The sequence below is a fragment of the Podarcis filfolensis genome, assembly GCF_964270895.1.
Source record: "Podarcis filfolensis genome assembly, chromosome: 1".
Taxonomy (NCBI): domain Eukaryota; kingdom Metazoa; phylum Chordata; class Lepidosauria; order Squamata; family Lacertidae; genus Podarcis; species Podarcis filfolensis.
The window spans coordinates 5,873,354-5,887,435 of NC_139604.1; the positions used below are offsets into that span (position 1 = coordinate 5,873,354).

The 14,082-nt window shown below is 42.7% G+C and overlaps 2 protein-coding genes across 13 annotated transcripts in view; one reads left to right on the forward strand and one right to left on the reverse strand.

Annotated features, from left to right (window-relative positions):
• TRPM8 (transient receptor potential cation channel subfamily M member 8) overlaps positions 1–14,082 on the reverse strand; it is a 474,483-nt gene that overhangs the window by 166,465 nt on the left and 293,936 nt on the right. The window lies entirely within an intron of this gene.
• Positions 1–14,082, forward strand: part of AGAP1 (ArfGAP with GTPase domain, ankyrin repeat and PH domain 1) — a 323,065-nt gene that overhangs the window by 87,464 nt on the left and 221,519 nt on the right. For all 7 annotated transcript variants that reach the window (XM_083627256.1, XM_083627251.1, XM_083627254.1 and 4 more), the window contains one exon: positions 8,307–8,434. In XM_083627256.1, coding sequence (XP_083483382.1) covers positions 8,307–8,434 — 128 coding nt within the window. The remainder of the gene's footprint in view (positions 1–8,306; positions 8,435–14,082) is intronic.

A 14,082-nucleotide genomic window follows, 5' to 3' on the forward strand; every position in this document is an offset into this window, starting at 1 on the left:
TGGACTATACCCACCCCATTTTTTGTGATTGCTTTTTTTCCCCTAATGGCAAGTTTTCAAATGAATTTTAAAGTTGTATTTTAAATTGTAATCTGCCCAGGGCCCTTGGGATGAAGGGCAGGCAATAAATTAAATGATAATTAAGAGTACGGGTTGGGCATCTGTGTAGAAATGGGTTTGAACCAATGTGGCTTTTTGTTTCCTGTTGCTAAGCAGTGATGGAAAGAACTATACAGTGGTACCTCGGTTGTTGAACGTAATCCGTTCTGGAAGACTTCCGAAACGTTTGAAAACCAAGGCACAATGGGTGGTCGGCAAATTCCATTGAGAAAATGGAGTAACACGCCTCAGAAGCTGTATGACTTCCGAGAAAACTGAAACGTTCACTTCCGGGTTTTCAGCATTTGAAAACCGAAACATTTGGTTTCCGAGATGCTCGAAAATCAAGGTATTGCCTTTGGAGAATGCAAAACAGATACATCACAGTTCAAGCTGATACTATTTAGAGATTGGATTTTGTTAGCTTAACTTTCTGTATAAAGTTAACATTTCAATGAGCACAACATGCATTTAGAAAGCTAGAGTTCGCTTTGAAGTTTGCTTGTAAAACCACCACCACCCAATCTACATCGCCTGTGAATGTTATCAGTAGTTTCAGTTTAGAATGAACTTTGTAGACTCAGCAAGGGGCCACTAGGGGTCAGTGCAACAATAGCAAAATATATAAAAAATACTCATTCCTTGAGCCCCTGCTTTTGTGTTCAGTAAACACAGTAAACCCAACACATTGGTTTAAGACCATTTAGAGTTGCAATAAGACACACTCAATAAAATAAGCAAAGTTGCTGGATCAGCATTACTCAGACCTAAGACTGAAGAGGTTAACTCTTTAAAGCACAGAGATATGAAGTCAGCTGATTTAAGCAATGGAAGTGACTATATGTGACCGCTTTTCAATATGCAGTTATAGATTTGGAGAGGACCCCCCTCAACACTAGAAATTAATATAAATGCTAGGATTTTGATTAATTGGAATATGAAGGGAAAATACAAGCTGCAGAGGAATTCCTGAGCAAGCCTATGCAAAACGACCTGGCCAGAGTGGGGCCATTAAGAAACAATACAGGGCCATTGAGAGCCATTGATAAGGCAAGAGAGCAGTCCTTCCCCCTTGCCCTGAGGTGAGAACAGAGACTGTGGGTTTGGAAGGTTGCCAGGGTAACTGTGTGTTTGAGGTGACAGGAAAAGGGAGTGTTGAGCAAGGTATGCTGGGGAGAAAAGGAGAAGGAAGACTGGGATCCATCTTGGGCAGGCTGGCTGCAGGCTGGTTGGGAGAGATACCTTGAACAAGTTGCATGGAATCAATTCCAATCTGTTACCTCCAAGCATGTGAACAGGTTGCTTGGGTATGTGAAACCAACCACCTGTCTCCATCCTGTAAAGCGAGTTGGGATGGGCTCTGCGGGGTGGTGAATGCTTCCCTCTGTGAGGGAGACTTCCCAGACCTGCTGAAAGAGGCAGTCATTAAATCGCTTCTTAAAAAAAATCTTTGGACCCGGCCGATATGGCCAACTATCGCCAAGTCTCAAAACTTCCATTTTCGGGCATGGTGATTGAGTGAGTGGTTGCTGAACAACACCAGGCATGCCTGGAGGATGCCTCATCATGGGACTGAAACTGTCTTGGTCTTGCTGTTAAAGGTAGGTAGCCGTGTTGGTCTGCCGTCGTCGAAAGAAAATAAAATAAAAATCCTTCCAGTAGCACCTGGAATGAATTGGTATGAGCTTTCGTGTGCATGCATGGTCGATGATCTCCGGCGGGCTAGGGACAAAGGTGAAAGCTGTTTCCTTGTTCCTACTGGATCTCTCAGCGGCCTTTGATACCACGACATCCTTCTGGACCGTCTAGAGGAGGTGGGAGCTGGAGGCACTGTTATACAGTGGTTCCGCTCCTTCCTCGGCTGTGTCCAGAAAGTGATGGTGGGGGATGAGTGTTCAGACCCCTGGGCTCTCACTTGTGGGGTGCCTCAGGGTTCCGTCCTCTCCCCCATGCTTTTTAATATCTGTATGAAGCCACGGGGCGAGATCATCAGGGGGGTTGGGCTGGGTGTTCATCAGTATGCGGATGATACCCAGCTCTACCTCTCTTTTAAATCAGAACCAGTGAAGGTGGTGAATGTCCTGTGTGAGTGCCTTGGAGTGAGTTGGAGGATGGGTGGTGGCTAACAGATTGAGGTTGAATCCTGACAAGACAGAAGTACTGTTCTTGGGGAACAGTGGATGTGGAGGACTTGCTGGTCCTGAATGGGGCATCTGTGCCTCTGAAGGACCAGGTGCGCAGCCTGGGAGTCATTTTGGACTTGCTGCTGTCCATGGACGTGCAGGTCAATTCTGTGTCCAGGACAGCTGTCTACCAGCTCCATCTGGTAGGCAGGCTGAGACCCTACCTGCCCGTGGACTGTTTTGCCAGAGTGGTGCATTCTCTAGTTATCTCCCACTTGGACTACTGCAATGCGCTCTACGAGGGGCTACCTGTGAAGGTGACCCGGAAACTGCAATTTAACCAGAATGCGGCAGCTAGACTGATGACTGGGAGTGGCTCCTGAATCACGTGGAGAGCAGGGAGGAGAGGGTTGAGGGGAAAAGAAAGAGCCTGTTCACTGTTGGAAATTCCATTCCTCCCGTGCTGCAGATGTGTGGGATTCTTACATGTCACATGTCTATTTACATTACAGCACTGATTATTGGAGTCTTGTGAGCGGAGACAGAGATACGCTGTTCCGTTTTGTATAGCTTTTGTTTTTGCAGCTCTCTCTCCGAGGAAGAAAGACAGAGGGAGAAGCCATGTTTTCCTTTGTTGTTACATTTGATTTAATTTGCAATAAATTAGGCTTAGATGTTACTCCTCAAAGCTAAGCTTCTGTTTCAACTCTGCTTGTCGTGTGCTCATGTCTTTGGATATGGGCCACATCAGCGTGACGGGAGACCGGAGTGATGAATCCCGGGCGATGCTGCATTGGGGCGGGGGAGGCACCGGCCTCGGCGTTATCACCCAACGCTATCATCTCTGCCTTGACGCTCGACTGCTTCCACCTCGCTGCTTGGAGCGTGAGGAGCAGCTTGCGTGCTGCACTCGGCTGGCTCGCCTGACTCAGTTGAGGGGTGCGGAACAGAGCGGGAGCAGCTAGGCTGGGCAGAGGGGCGGGTGATATGAGAAGTGTCCTCAGGTGCACGTGGAGAGGGGGAGGGGAGCAGCCCGGCCCCGTGCCCCTCTGGCTTTCTAGTACTGAACTCTGGCGAACTCGGTGCTGGGGCAACGGCGCGTGTGCCCACAGAGAGGGCTCTGAGTGCCCCCTCTGGCACATGTGCCATAGTTTGCCACCACTGCCCTAGGCCATCAGCCTTGCGGTCTCAGACATCTTTCTTGAGACAGCCTCCATCAGCTCAGGCAAGGGAACTGTTGGGTGGCAGGTTTCAGCGGCACAGACCAAGTTCTGATGCAAAACAGAACAGCATGGTCAAGATTGTTTTTCTTGGCCAATCACTTTTGAATGTGCTTCTCTACTTTGACACTAGTGATATACAGGGTGAGTCCTTTAAAAGAGGCTCCATGGATACAGAGTACACATGTTCTTATCTTAAGGAGTTTATATTAACCCTAACAGGCAACATCTCATTTATTCAATGTTTCACAGTTTCAGTCATTACCATGGGGTAAGACAGAAAACCAAAATTGCTGACATGTATACGTAGTGGTGTATATTATAGCCTTGTTTGTGAGCTCTACATCAGCTTGTATCTACCATCCTCCCATCTTTCCTAATAGGGTAGATCAGTTGAGTAATTTTCTCATAAAATACAGAAGGCTCATTGAGCCCACATTTTTAGCAATTTCGTTGGATGATTAATAGATCCAGGAATAGTTTGCATGCAAAGGGTGATATCCAAATTGTAAATTCACATTTGACCTAATTATGCCTACATAATACTAAGCTTACTTTGTTGTTCATGGTTTTACTAGCTTTTTTTTTTTCAAAATCCTAAGATTAATGGTGTATTTGATGCATGCTAGTGAGAGCCAATGTGAAAAAACGTTAATGAAGGGGAATGTATATGAGAAAGTTCTGACATGAAATCTAGGTTTTTCTTGAAACTATGAATGCAAAAGAGAACTGGCAGAAAACCAAGTTTTGGCCTATTCAAAATGAAGCAGTCCTATGCTAGGTTAATCTAAGCCATACCCTTCCCTAATTGTAATAACTCTAACAATTTTTTGCTGAAGTATAAAACACAATTTTTTGCTGAAGTATAAAACACAATTTTTTGCTGAAGTATAAAACACAATTTTTTGCTGAAGTATAAAACACATTAGTTTAATGTTACTAAACAGTGAAATGAAACTACAAAATAATGTCAGTGATTTTTATGGCTAACAGTGTTGTACTGTGAATTTGTCTGTGATAATTTAGGAGATCAAATCGTATTTCGTTGATATTTGAAACATCATGTATTGCTGGTTACATTAAAAAAAATTAAAACACACAATAGCTGTAAAAGATAAGTTGCTTCTTCAATTTGGTGAAGAAATGCCTGGTTGTGTATAAGTACAGCTGGGCTTCTGCAGGGCTGGGTAGAAAACACACCTGTCATTGCAAATCAGTTGGCATGGTGATACAACTCCTATAAAAGGTCTCATAGGCCAAAGTGCAACCAATAAAGTACAGTGAAGTCCCTCACAACTCTGGATTGGCTCTTTTTGTGTTGATACACAGGTAGGAATTGAAAGTGCTCTCTTAATCTTAATGGATGAGGCCATTCTTCTGACTAGTAGGTCAAACAGGGCCTTCAATGGGGACGGAAAGCCTAAAGGAAGCCAGTACACCACTGCTTCAGATTCTGCAGGGTGATGTCTTACTCTCCTTGGGTGGTGATGTGCTCTACTGTGCTTGCTCCTGCAGCTTCCAGGCAGGCTTCATTTGCAGCCTCTCATACTGTCCTATTCAGCACTGTAGTTGTACCTTAGGAGGATGTGCAGCTGTGGCAAGATTATGAACATATATGGAAGGACTGAGGCCTTCTGTGGGTTCTAAACACCATATATGTGGTGACTCTAATATAGACAGGTCTTCAGTGTTGTGAAGTATCTTGTACCTTTCTGTCTTGGTGTATATATGTAAATTGGTCCAAATTCTATCAAGGATAGGGAAAACATGAATTTTAGATCAGGAAAATAAAGGAATCTACTGTATATTCGGGGGGGGGGGGATTACCATTTGTTCTCAGTAGGTCTGGCCACCTTGATACCATCATCAAACTTGGTATGAGGGTTCCTGAGGTGGGGTGGCAGTTTTTGTTGATGAGGGCAATGCAGCCACCATTTTGAATCAAGATGGCAGTATGAAATGTGGCTGCCTGATTTTTGGAGTGATGGGTACAAACTTCACTGATTTCAAACTCTGCATGATTGTTCCTGGGGTAGGGGTCTGTGGTTTTCTTCAGTGTTGGACTACTGGCCACCATTTTGAATTAACGGTGGTCCAAAATGTGACTTAGGCTTGTCTTCACCCATTTTTTTGTGTGGTGGGTCCAAATGGCACCAATTTCAAACTCTGCATAAGATTTCCAGAGGTGGGGGTAGCAGTTTTTGTCGGTGTTGGGATGCTACCCACTATTTTGAATCAATATGGTAGACCAGAATGTGGCTTAAGTGGGATTTTGTCTGATTTTGGGCATAACCTGTGCTAATTTGTATGCCTCTGAAGATATCAGCACCTAACTTGGCACAAGGGTTCCCAAGATGGATGAGGTGGTCTTCATTCATGTTTGGATGGAAGTTGCCATGTTGAATCAAGATGGTGGACCAAATAAACCACAATTAACCATTAGCATCCCCCACCCCCCAAACACTGATTCAGGGCTAATGTTCCCCAGGTCAGGTAGGAGCTCTGAGGTGTATGTTTGTGTGTGTTTGTGGTGTTATTAGTTATCCACCCTTCACCCTAAGGTCTCAGGGCAGGTGACAACAATAAAACACAATATTACTCTGTAATATTGAGTAATATTGCACACATACACACTGTAAAACTCACAGATTACCCTATCCACATAAAAACCACCATATTCTTTGGTAGCACCAGGGACTCCCTGCCAGTTCTAAAGAGGTGGCTTTATATCTGTGCCCCTGAAGCGTCCTAAGGAAGCCAATTCTAATAATTCATTGAAAACCCCGAAAAGCATTAAAAAAAAAAACTGGGTGAAGGGGATTATTCAGGAATATGTATGTGGTAATAGATATTCAAGAGGTTACTTCTCACTTTAGTAGGCCAACAATAGGTTGTTCTTTTTGTCCTGGTCTGTTGTGATTAACAGAAATAATTTCCTCTAATACAATGGGGAACCTTTTCTTCAGGGCGAGAGCTGCATTGCTCCATTTAAAACTGTTGTGGGGCTCATTCCAGTAGTGCACTAGGCACAACTTAAAGCACATTGGATGTGTGTGGGGCTTCATGCCCCCATAATAGCATTTCCTTCAGAGGAAACAAAATACTGATTTTAATCAGGTTGTGGTAGATTGATTACAAATTTCTGAATCGCTGAAATATAGAGCGAAAACTATTTCACTGGAAAACTTGATATACTGCTCTGCAGCACCCTCCTTTTTTGAAAAGACCATTTTGAGCTTGCTCTGTTCTCATTCTGCTTAGAATTATCTTACCTTTTAGAATCAACATGAGTAGCTTTGACTTTGTTCTGTCTTGAAGGTAACTATTTATTACTGTGGTTCTTTAAATCTCTCGATTAATAGGAGCAATTAAACAATAGTTTAATTTCCATCAAATTAACTGCCCTAAGAGATAATTGCAACATAAATGAAGATAAATTTGTTTCAATACACCAAGAGTTTTATATAAGTCAAGAACTGAATCTCCAGTTTAAAATCAGAGGTGAAACTTGAAATGACATGTGACCTAGTCTTAATACATGACCCAGATGGGCAGATGGGTCTGAGGATTAGATCCATGTGTCTTTAGACCCCTTGTGAGCGGCATTTGAAATTAGCTGTGCACCAGTCACATTTTGCTACTGACAACTGGCCTTTTGTGACTGGGTGGAGATGTCCAGGCGCCACTCTTGGTGCTTAGCATCTCCACCTGCCTAGCTGCAGTCAGCTGGTCCGCCGGACACAGCAGCAGTAAATGTGCACAACTTTTGCTGCTGTGCTACATCCACCAAGCACCTGAATTGCCTGGTAGCGCAGCAACAAAAGACACACTGTTGAGTGGATCACATGTTTGGCGGGATAGATGCATCCTTTGCTGCCACGCTACCCTGCAGACCCCCTGATTCACCAGTCAGTAAGTTATTTATTTTTGCTGCCCCGCTCCCAGGCGAATCAGGTGTTTGGTGGGGTAGAGCCCTACCCTGCAGACACCCTGATTCACCCAGCTTGCTCAGTTGTGCTGGTTCCAAGCTGCCACTTGGTGAAATGGCATGTTGGGCAAATCTCTGGGAGGCAGAACACTTTGGTAACATCTTATCAGCCTTCACTGGTGTGATAGCTCTGCTTTTTTGAAGATACTACCATCATCCAAGCTTTAGGACAGCCTTCCCCTCCAAACATTTTGAATGAAACTTCCATCAGCCCCATTCCGTATGGCCATGGTGACTAGGTTGTAAGTAGTCTAAAACATTGGGAGGGCAACCTGCATTGGGACCTTGAGAGTAGACTACTTAGCGAAAACTGAAGCTGAAATATCCCTCAGTTTGGCCTTCCTTTTTTAAACTTTGTGCTGATCTACTCCAGGAGAAGTTACAAAAACAAATACATCCTGCATCGAAGGCTGCTCCCTCCTTTTTCTTTTTCTTGGAGATGGAGGCTGTGTTTCATTCAGAATAATTCTAATACTGTGACATTCTATCTGCGGTGTTCTAGCTTCCCTCTTGAAAACAAATGATTCACTTAAATGTTCTCATTGCAAATTCATTCATGTGGAATCCAGAAGAAATTGATTTAACTTTTAAAATGTTTATTGTGATTGAAAACACATCTTGGTTTCAAGAGATTTGTGGTGTACACCAATAGCCTGTATATTACTAATAACAACAGCAACAGACAAGTAAGCACTTTTACCATTCGCTTCCACTCCTCTGTAGTTTCTATGTGCATCAGCTGCAGGACTGCCAGTTTATGTTGTTGGTCAGATCATGAAATTGCTCTTTAATGGAAGCAGGACTCTGAACAGAGGAGCAAAATGCTGCATCACAGGGTTTCTATGTAATCAAATTCTTTTAATTTTGTCTTTACAGTTGCACAGAAGATTGTTGCAACAAGGAAAAAACAGCAACTTTCGATAGGCCCTTGCAAATCCCTACCAAACTCTCCAAGCCACTCATCTGTATGTTCAGTCCAGGTTTCGGCAGTACATATCAGCCAGGTATGAAATAGAATGTAATTATTTGCATCCCTTTTAGTGGTAGATACAAACTGGGCAACGTGAATTGGCTTTGGTAACCAGTGTTCTTGCATTTGACTCAGATTCTTCATATCACAAGGCAGCGCTGTTACACCTAGGAATAGAATATGGGTTCTGACAACCTCAGGCTGAGAGCATTCTCAGTTGTTATTTGGATAGCTTTCTTTGAGTTGCTGTGCCCTTCTGTTACCTTAATTTATATTGTATTTAGCTTTGAAGGTTCATAATGTGCAACCACAGTTAAAGAGCTAAAGAATCCCCAACCTAAATATGCTCCATGACCTTCTAAAAAAGGCCACTTAAATAGAGCCTGGAAATTGATTCTAAACTATGTAAAGTTTAAACTGTGTATTTCCATGTGTCTTTGTTGTCTGAACTTGGCCAAATGTGTGATACTTTAAGAGGTGGTTCACAATCAAGTTTAGAGATTGCCTTGGAGGTAAAGTCATACCTCGGGTTGAAGTTGCTTCAGGTTGAGCGCTTTCGGGTTGTGCTCCGCGGCGACCTGGAAGCAATGGAACGCGTTACTTCCGGGTTTCACCACATGCGCAGACGGTCAAAATGATGTCACGCGCATGCACGGAAGTGGCAAATCACGACCCGCAGACGTGGGTTGTGTTCGCTTCAGGATGCGAACGGGGCTCCGGAACGGATCCCGTTCGTATCCAGAGTACCATTGTATAGGGTAAGAAGGGCATCTTGTATTAGGCTCAAATAGTGTAGGGGTGTATACATTAAAAAACCAACCAGCCACCACACAACAATGCCTTGTTTTAGAGCCACATAAAATCAATGCAGATATTGGAGCATCGGTGTAATATACACTTCATCACAATCCTTTTGCAGGAGACACTTGGCCTATTCACCTGGAGCTGGTGAGCAGCTTACAGGCTTCCTCAAAAAGCACCAGACACTGCTGTTACCAGCCATTCAGCCATTAGGCTGTGCACATATCTCCCTTTGCGAAATCACTTATGCAGCCTAAAGTGTCTATGTCTTTGTGTATAGTTGGAAGCAGAGCACGGCACCTGCCAGCTTACCTGAGGGCCAATATTTACTCATTGCATGCAACTAACATTTGAAAGCTTTGTTGAACAATAAGAAGTTTCAAATATGAATAAAACATTTTTAAAGCCATGGAAAGGAACCTGTGGACCTGCAGACGGCAGTTGGAGTCCATCAACATCTGCAGGTCCCACAAGTTCCTCACTTCTCCTGCTTTACAAGTTATAAGACCACATCAGAACAGGTTTATCGGACAACAATGCTTTGGGAGGTATACTCTATTGGAACAGTTACAGATAGGTAGCCGTGTTGGTCTGCCATAGTCAAAACAAAAAATTTCTTTTCCTTCCAGTAGCACCTTAAAGACCAACTAAGTTAGTTCTTGGTATGAGCTTTCGTGTGCATGCACACTTCTTCAGATACACAGAAGTGTGCATGCACACGAAAGCTCATACCAAGAACTAACTTAGTTGGTCTTTAAGGTGCTACTGGAAGGAAAAATTTTTTTTTGTTTTGTCTATTGGAACAGTGATCCCAGGATTAGAAGTCCCAGATGTCCCTCTAATAATGTATGTTTTATGTTCATTGTTTCCTTAGTGAGAAAACAAGCATATTGTGTTAGATTCTCAAAATCCTTGGCCAACAGCAAATGTTTATAGATACTGTACTTTCCCAATTTCCACAATGATGGAAGCTGCTACTACCCGGTAACTATAATAGCAGTGTGAATTTTGCAGGGAGATGTTCCCCAGTGGAACCAGGGTGGGGCAGTACTTAATTCAGAAGTAGCATTTTTTTAAAACCAAACAAAAGCAACAAACCAATCCAAGCTCTTTAGCAAACACCAGTTTTGTGAAGCTTGGGGAATCCTTCCATTCCTCTCTACATGGGCAACCTTCACAGTTCATTGAAGGGGATATCCCTCAGCTGTATCAGAGTGCTCTAATTTTATCTCCTAGTCTGGAGAACTTTCAAAGGAGGAATCTGTGCAAGACACTAGGCAGGATTGTCATGTTCCACAAAACAGTTTTGCTCTAGACTCTCAGTGACACAAGATTAAAAGAATGAGGGAGGTGCTTCTAGCAGGCAACCCAAGATAGAGTGTGCAGTACACTAAACAATGGGTTCTAAGGATCAAACTTGGGGGGGGGCACACACACACATTTTTGGATGGCCCTGCTGGCCAGCCAACATTTGTGATGGTCAAGACTATGCTCATCTCTGAATAGGGAAATGTGAGATCCTGTGTGATGTCATGCTGAATTTAAGAGATACTTGAAGTGCTAGCACAATGCAAATGCCAGGGCTTATCCTCCACTCCTGAGAAAAGGCAGACTTTATAACATGTGTCACTTCTGTGGGGCTAAAAGTGTTTCCAAACGATTTTGTCACACGGATGAGCTCCATCCCTCTTCCCAAGCTTAAAGGTGCAAAGGGGAAACACCTGCAGTTGTGCTGGGCTTTTGTAGTGTTTGAAGCACCTATCAAGCCAATCCAGCATGGACAAGATCCAGCCATTGTTCAAGCTCTGGAAGGATATGGAGGATTGTCCCAGCACTTGTGCTGTACTTCTGAGGTATTCTGAGTGGAGGAGAAGAGTTGGGGTTTATCAGTATTTATATTACACTTTTTAATGTGCTTAAAGCATTTCTGAAACACAATGCGAAATAGCTATTTCCTCATACGTCTTTGTAGTTTCTCATGTTTGCCAGAGGAAGATGGGACACTCATAGTATTATGTGGATTTTGGACAAGTTTGCCAAGATATTGGAGATTTATAATCAGAATGTATACCTCTTTTAACATTTCTACTAAAACAAAACTCATTTTCCTAGTATGCATCCGTATGTATCAAAAATGGCACTGCCTGCACATAAGAAGGATGTATCAGTGGACTCAGAGATGCCCCAACATTTGCAGGGAAAAAACTATGGAGTGGGAGAAATTTAGAGCATGTTCAGTTTGGAAAGCTGTTATACTGGAAAACTCTGGGAGTGGGAGTGGAATGAAAGAGGTTAGGCTGGCTGGCTGAAACCTTAAACTGCTTACTACAGAATTTTGTTGCTGGTCCAACTTCTGTCTTTCAAAAACAGCTGTTGGGGAGGGGCAGCCCAAATTGACTTGAGACTCTGGTGCTGGAAGAAGGGGTTAGTCCTTTACGTCCAGTGAACCTTTCCTAAACTCAAACATCTATTTGCCTGTTAGGAAAAACTTACAGGAAAGTAGCATGTAGGGCACGGATTAACTCCCTTACAGTTCTGATCTAATTTGTTCCCTCCCCAGCTGATTTTCTTTTAAATATTGAGACAATAGTTCCTGTCATGGATTTCCAGTATTTTGTCTGTTTTAGTCTTAGGTATTATATATGGCCATCTGAAGTTATGGAAAATATTTTTATAGATGCCCTAATAGCAGCCTTGAGTTGACCTTCCATTAATCTTATCAAAGATCAATGGGCTGCCTAGAGGTCCTTGCATCAGATGCATAAGGATTAAACACAGTAAGAATTTTAAATACACTGCCACTGCTCTGTCAGCCTGTGTGGCTTTTTTGTATCTAAAGGCTACTGCATGTAATTAGTGGCTAGGGTGAAATGCCATGTGGTATCCGCACTGTGCAAATTTGTTGGGTACATACTGAATATTTTTTCCTCCAATGTGTACCTTTTGTTTTTTGCTAGTTTTTATTTATATCTGCTGTAGAAGACGGTCCCCAAAAAGAGGCTTGTGCCCATTCCGAGAGTCAAATGTCCAACCAGAAACAAACTTACTCTTTCCTATAATTAATATGTGTTGAAAATCAGTGTTCTCAAGAAAATAATATTACAACTCATACTCTTCCATTCAGGACTTACTCAGTATTCTATGTAGTGTCCAGAAGGAATACACCTTGTGAATGATTCTAGACCTCAAATAGTTCTCTATATACTGTTTTGCCCATCACACAGAAAATGTCTTCACACCAATCTCTTCCATGGTATCTGGATGATCTACTGATCAGTTCACTCAGCTTCCAACAGGGACTTAAGAATGTGTACTTTTCCTCATGCCTTCAGTTGCATGACTTAATTAGCAACAAAGAAAAGTGTTTCTGCTTATTATTCTGCAAAGAAAACATCTAGGAGGGAACATGGCATGTGGAGAGAGTGCTTCTGTTCCTGGACAGGCAACAAAAGATTCAGTAGCTAATCATCACAGTGCTGATGTATTTTCACACCAGCCTAATGAGGAGCACCACTATCAGATGTCCTGCCAGGATGTGATTCTGTGGATGAACTTCTGCAAACAAGCCTCTTCAGAGATGTTATGTTTCCTGTCTCAGGCCTGGATAACTCAGCAGCTCCATCTACCAGGAATTATACTAATGACTGAACGAAAGCCCCATGTAAGAGAGATTTTTCCTCTCAGGCACGTCCCCTAGTTACTATGAAGCCTCCTTGAATGAAGGGTTAATTACCAAAACACACAGGTTCAGTGGATGTGGTCAAAGACAAAGTGACTGGAGCTTTGAATCCCTTGATTGGTGCTGTGAGTGTTCAAATAGTGGAGACAACTCATCAGCAAAGGTATGCATTGCAGAAATCCAAAGAAACCGGCCAAACTTTGCCCCAAGCACAATATGGGGCAGAGGCACAAATGCAATAGTGTGCTGTCTCAGTAGGAATAGTTCCTGTGATCTTCCATCAAATCTGTATTTGTAACTCTGGACAACCACAGAGTTGGCAGATATTTCTCTTCATTCAGATGTCTCTCTAGACCTGTGGGCAAATACCCTGGATAATAATTGACCAAGGGAAATGCAATACACTTATTCTCTTATCAGACTCATTCACAGTGTCAAACAGAAGATTTAGGAGGTGAGCTTACTCTTATCACCTTGTACTTGCCCATTAGATGTGGGGTTGTCATCTCTCTGTCTCTCTCTCTCTCTCCAGCAGTTTATTGGTAAAACAAAACAAAACCAATACTAAGACAAGACAAGTCAGTGTCATGTTAGAAATATTTAGCTTTTAAATAGCCTACAGTTAAAGTATATTATATTCCCCATGTATCCTAGAAAATATTTGTATTAAACAATCAAGTATTAAAAGATCAAGTAGTAGTTAACATGTTTAATTTCTTATTTTAATCATCCCATTCACCATCACTCTCCAAGTCAGATTCTTCGGTATCTGAAAGATATATTGCCATGTGTCACTTCTGAACAACATCCTTAACAGCAGCAACTATTTCTTCATCAATGGGAGGTGTTGGATTCTGAGCCCCTGGTTTCAATTGTTTCCCTTTTCTGAACCGACTCATTAGAACATCTTCGGTGAAAGGAGTTAATTGATTGTCACTCTCTGACCTTTTCAACTGCACATCCTTCAGATTTTGGATCAAATTGTGTTGATATTCCCTTTTGGAAGGAGAGATGCAAAGTGCTGGGAATATGACAACTGAAGGGAGATCAACATTATGGGACAACTTACTTGATTTTTATATGGAGGAAGGCACTGCTAGTACATCTTAAATCCATCCTTCATTCCTAGACTATGGCAGTATAGTTTATTGTTTGGGCTGCAAGTTGAACCCAGCTCTGTGGGCATCACAGAATAAAGCAGA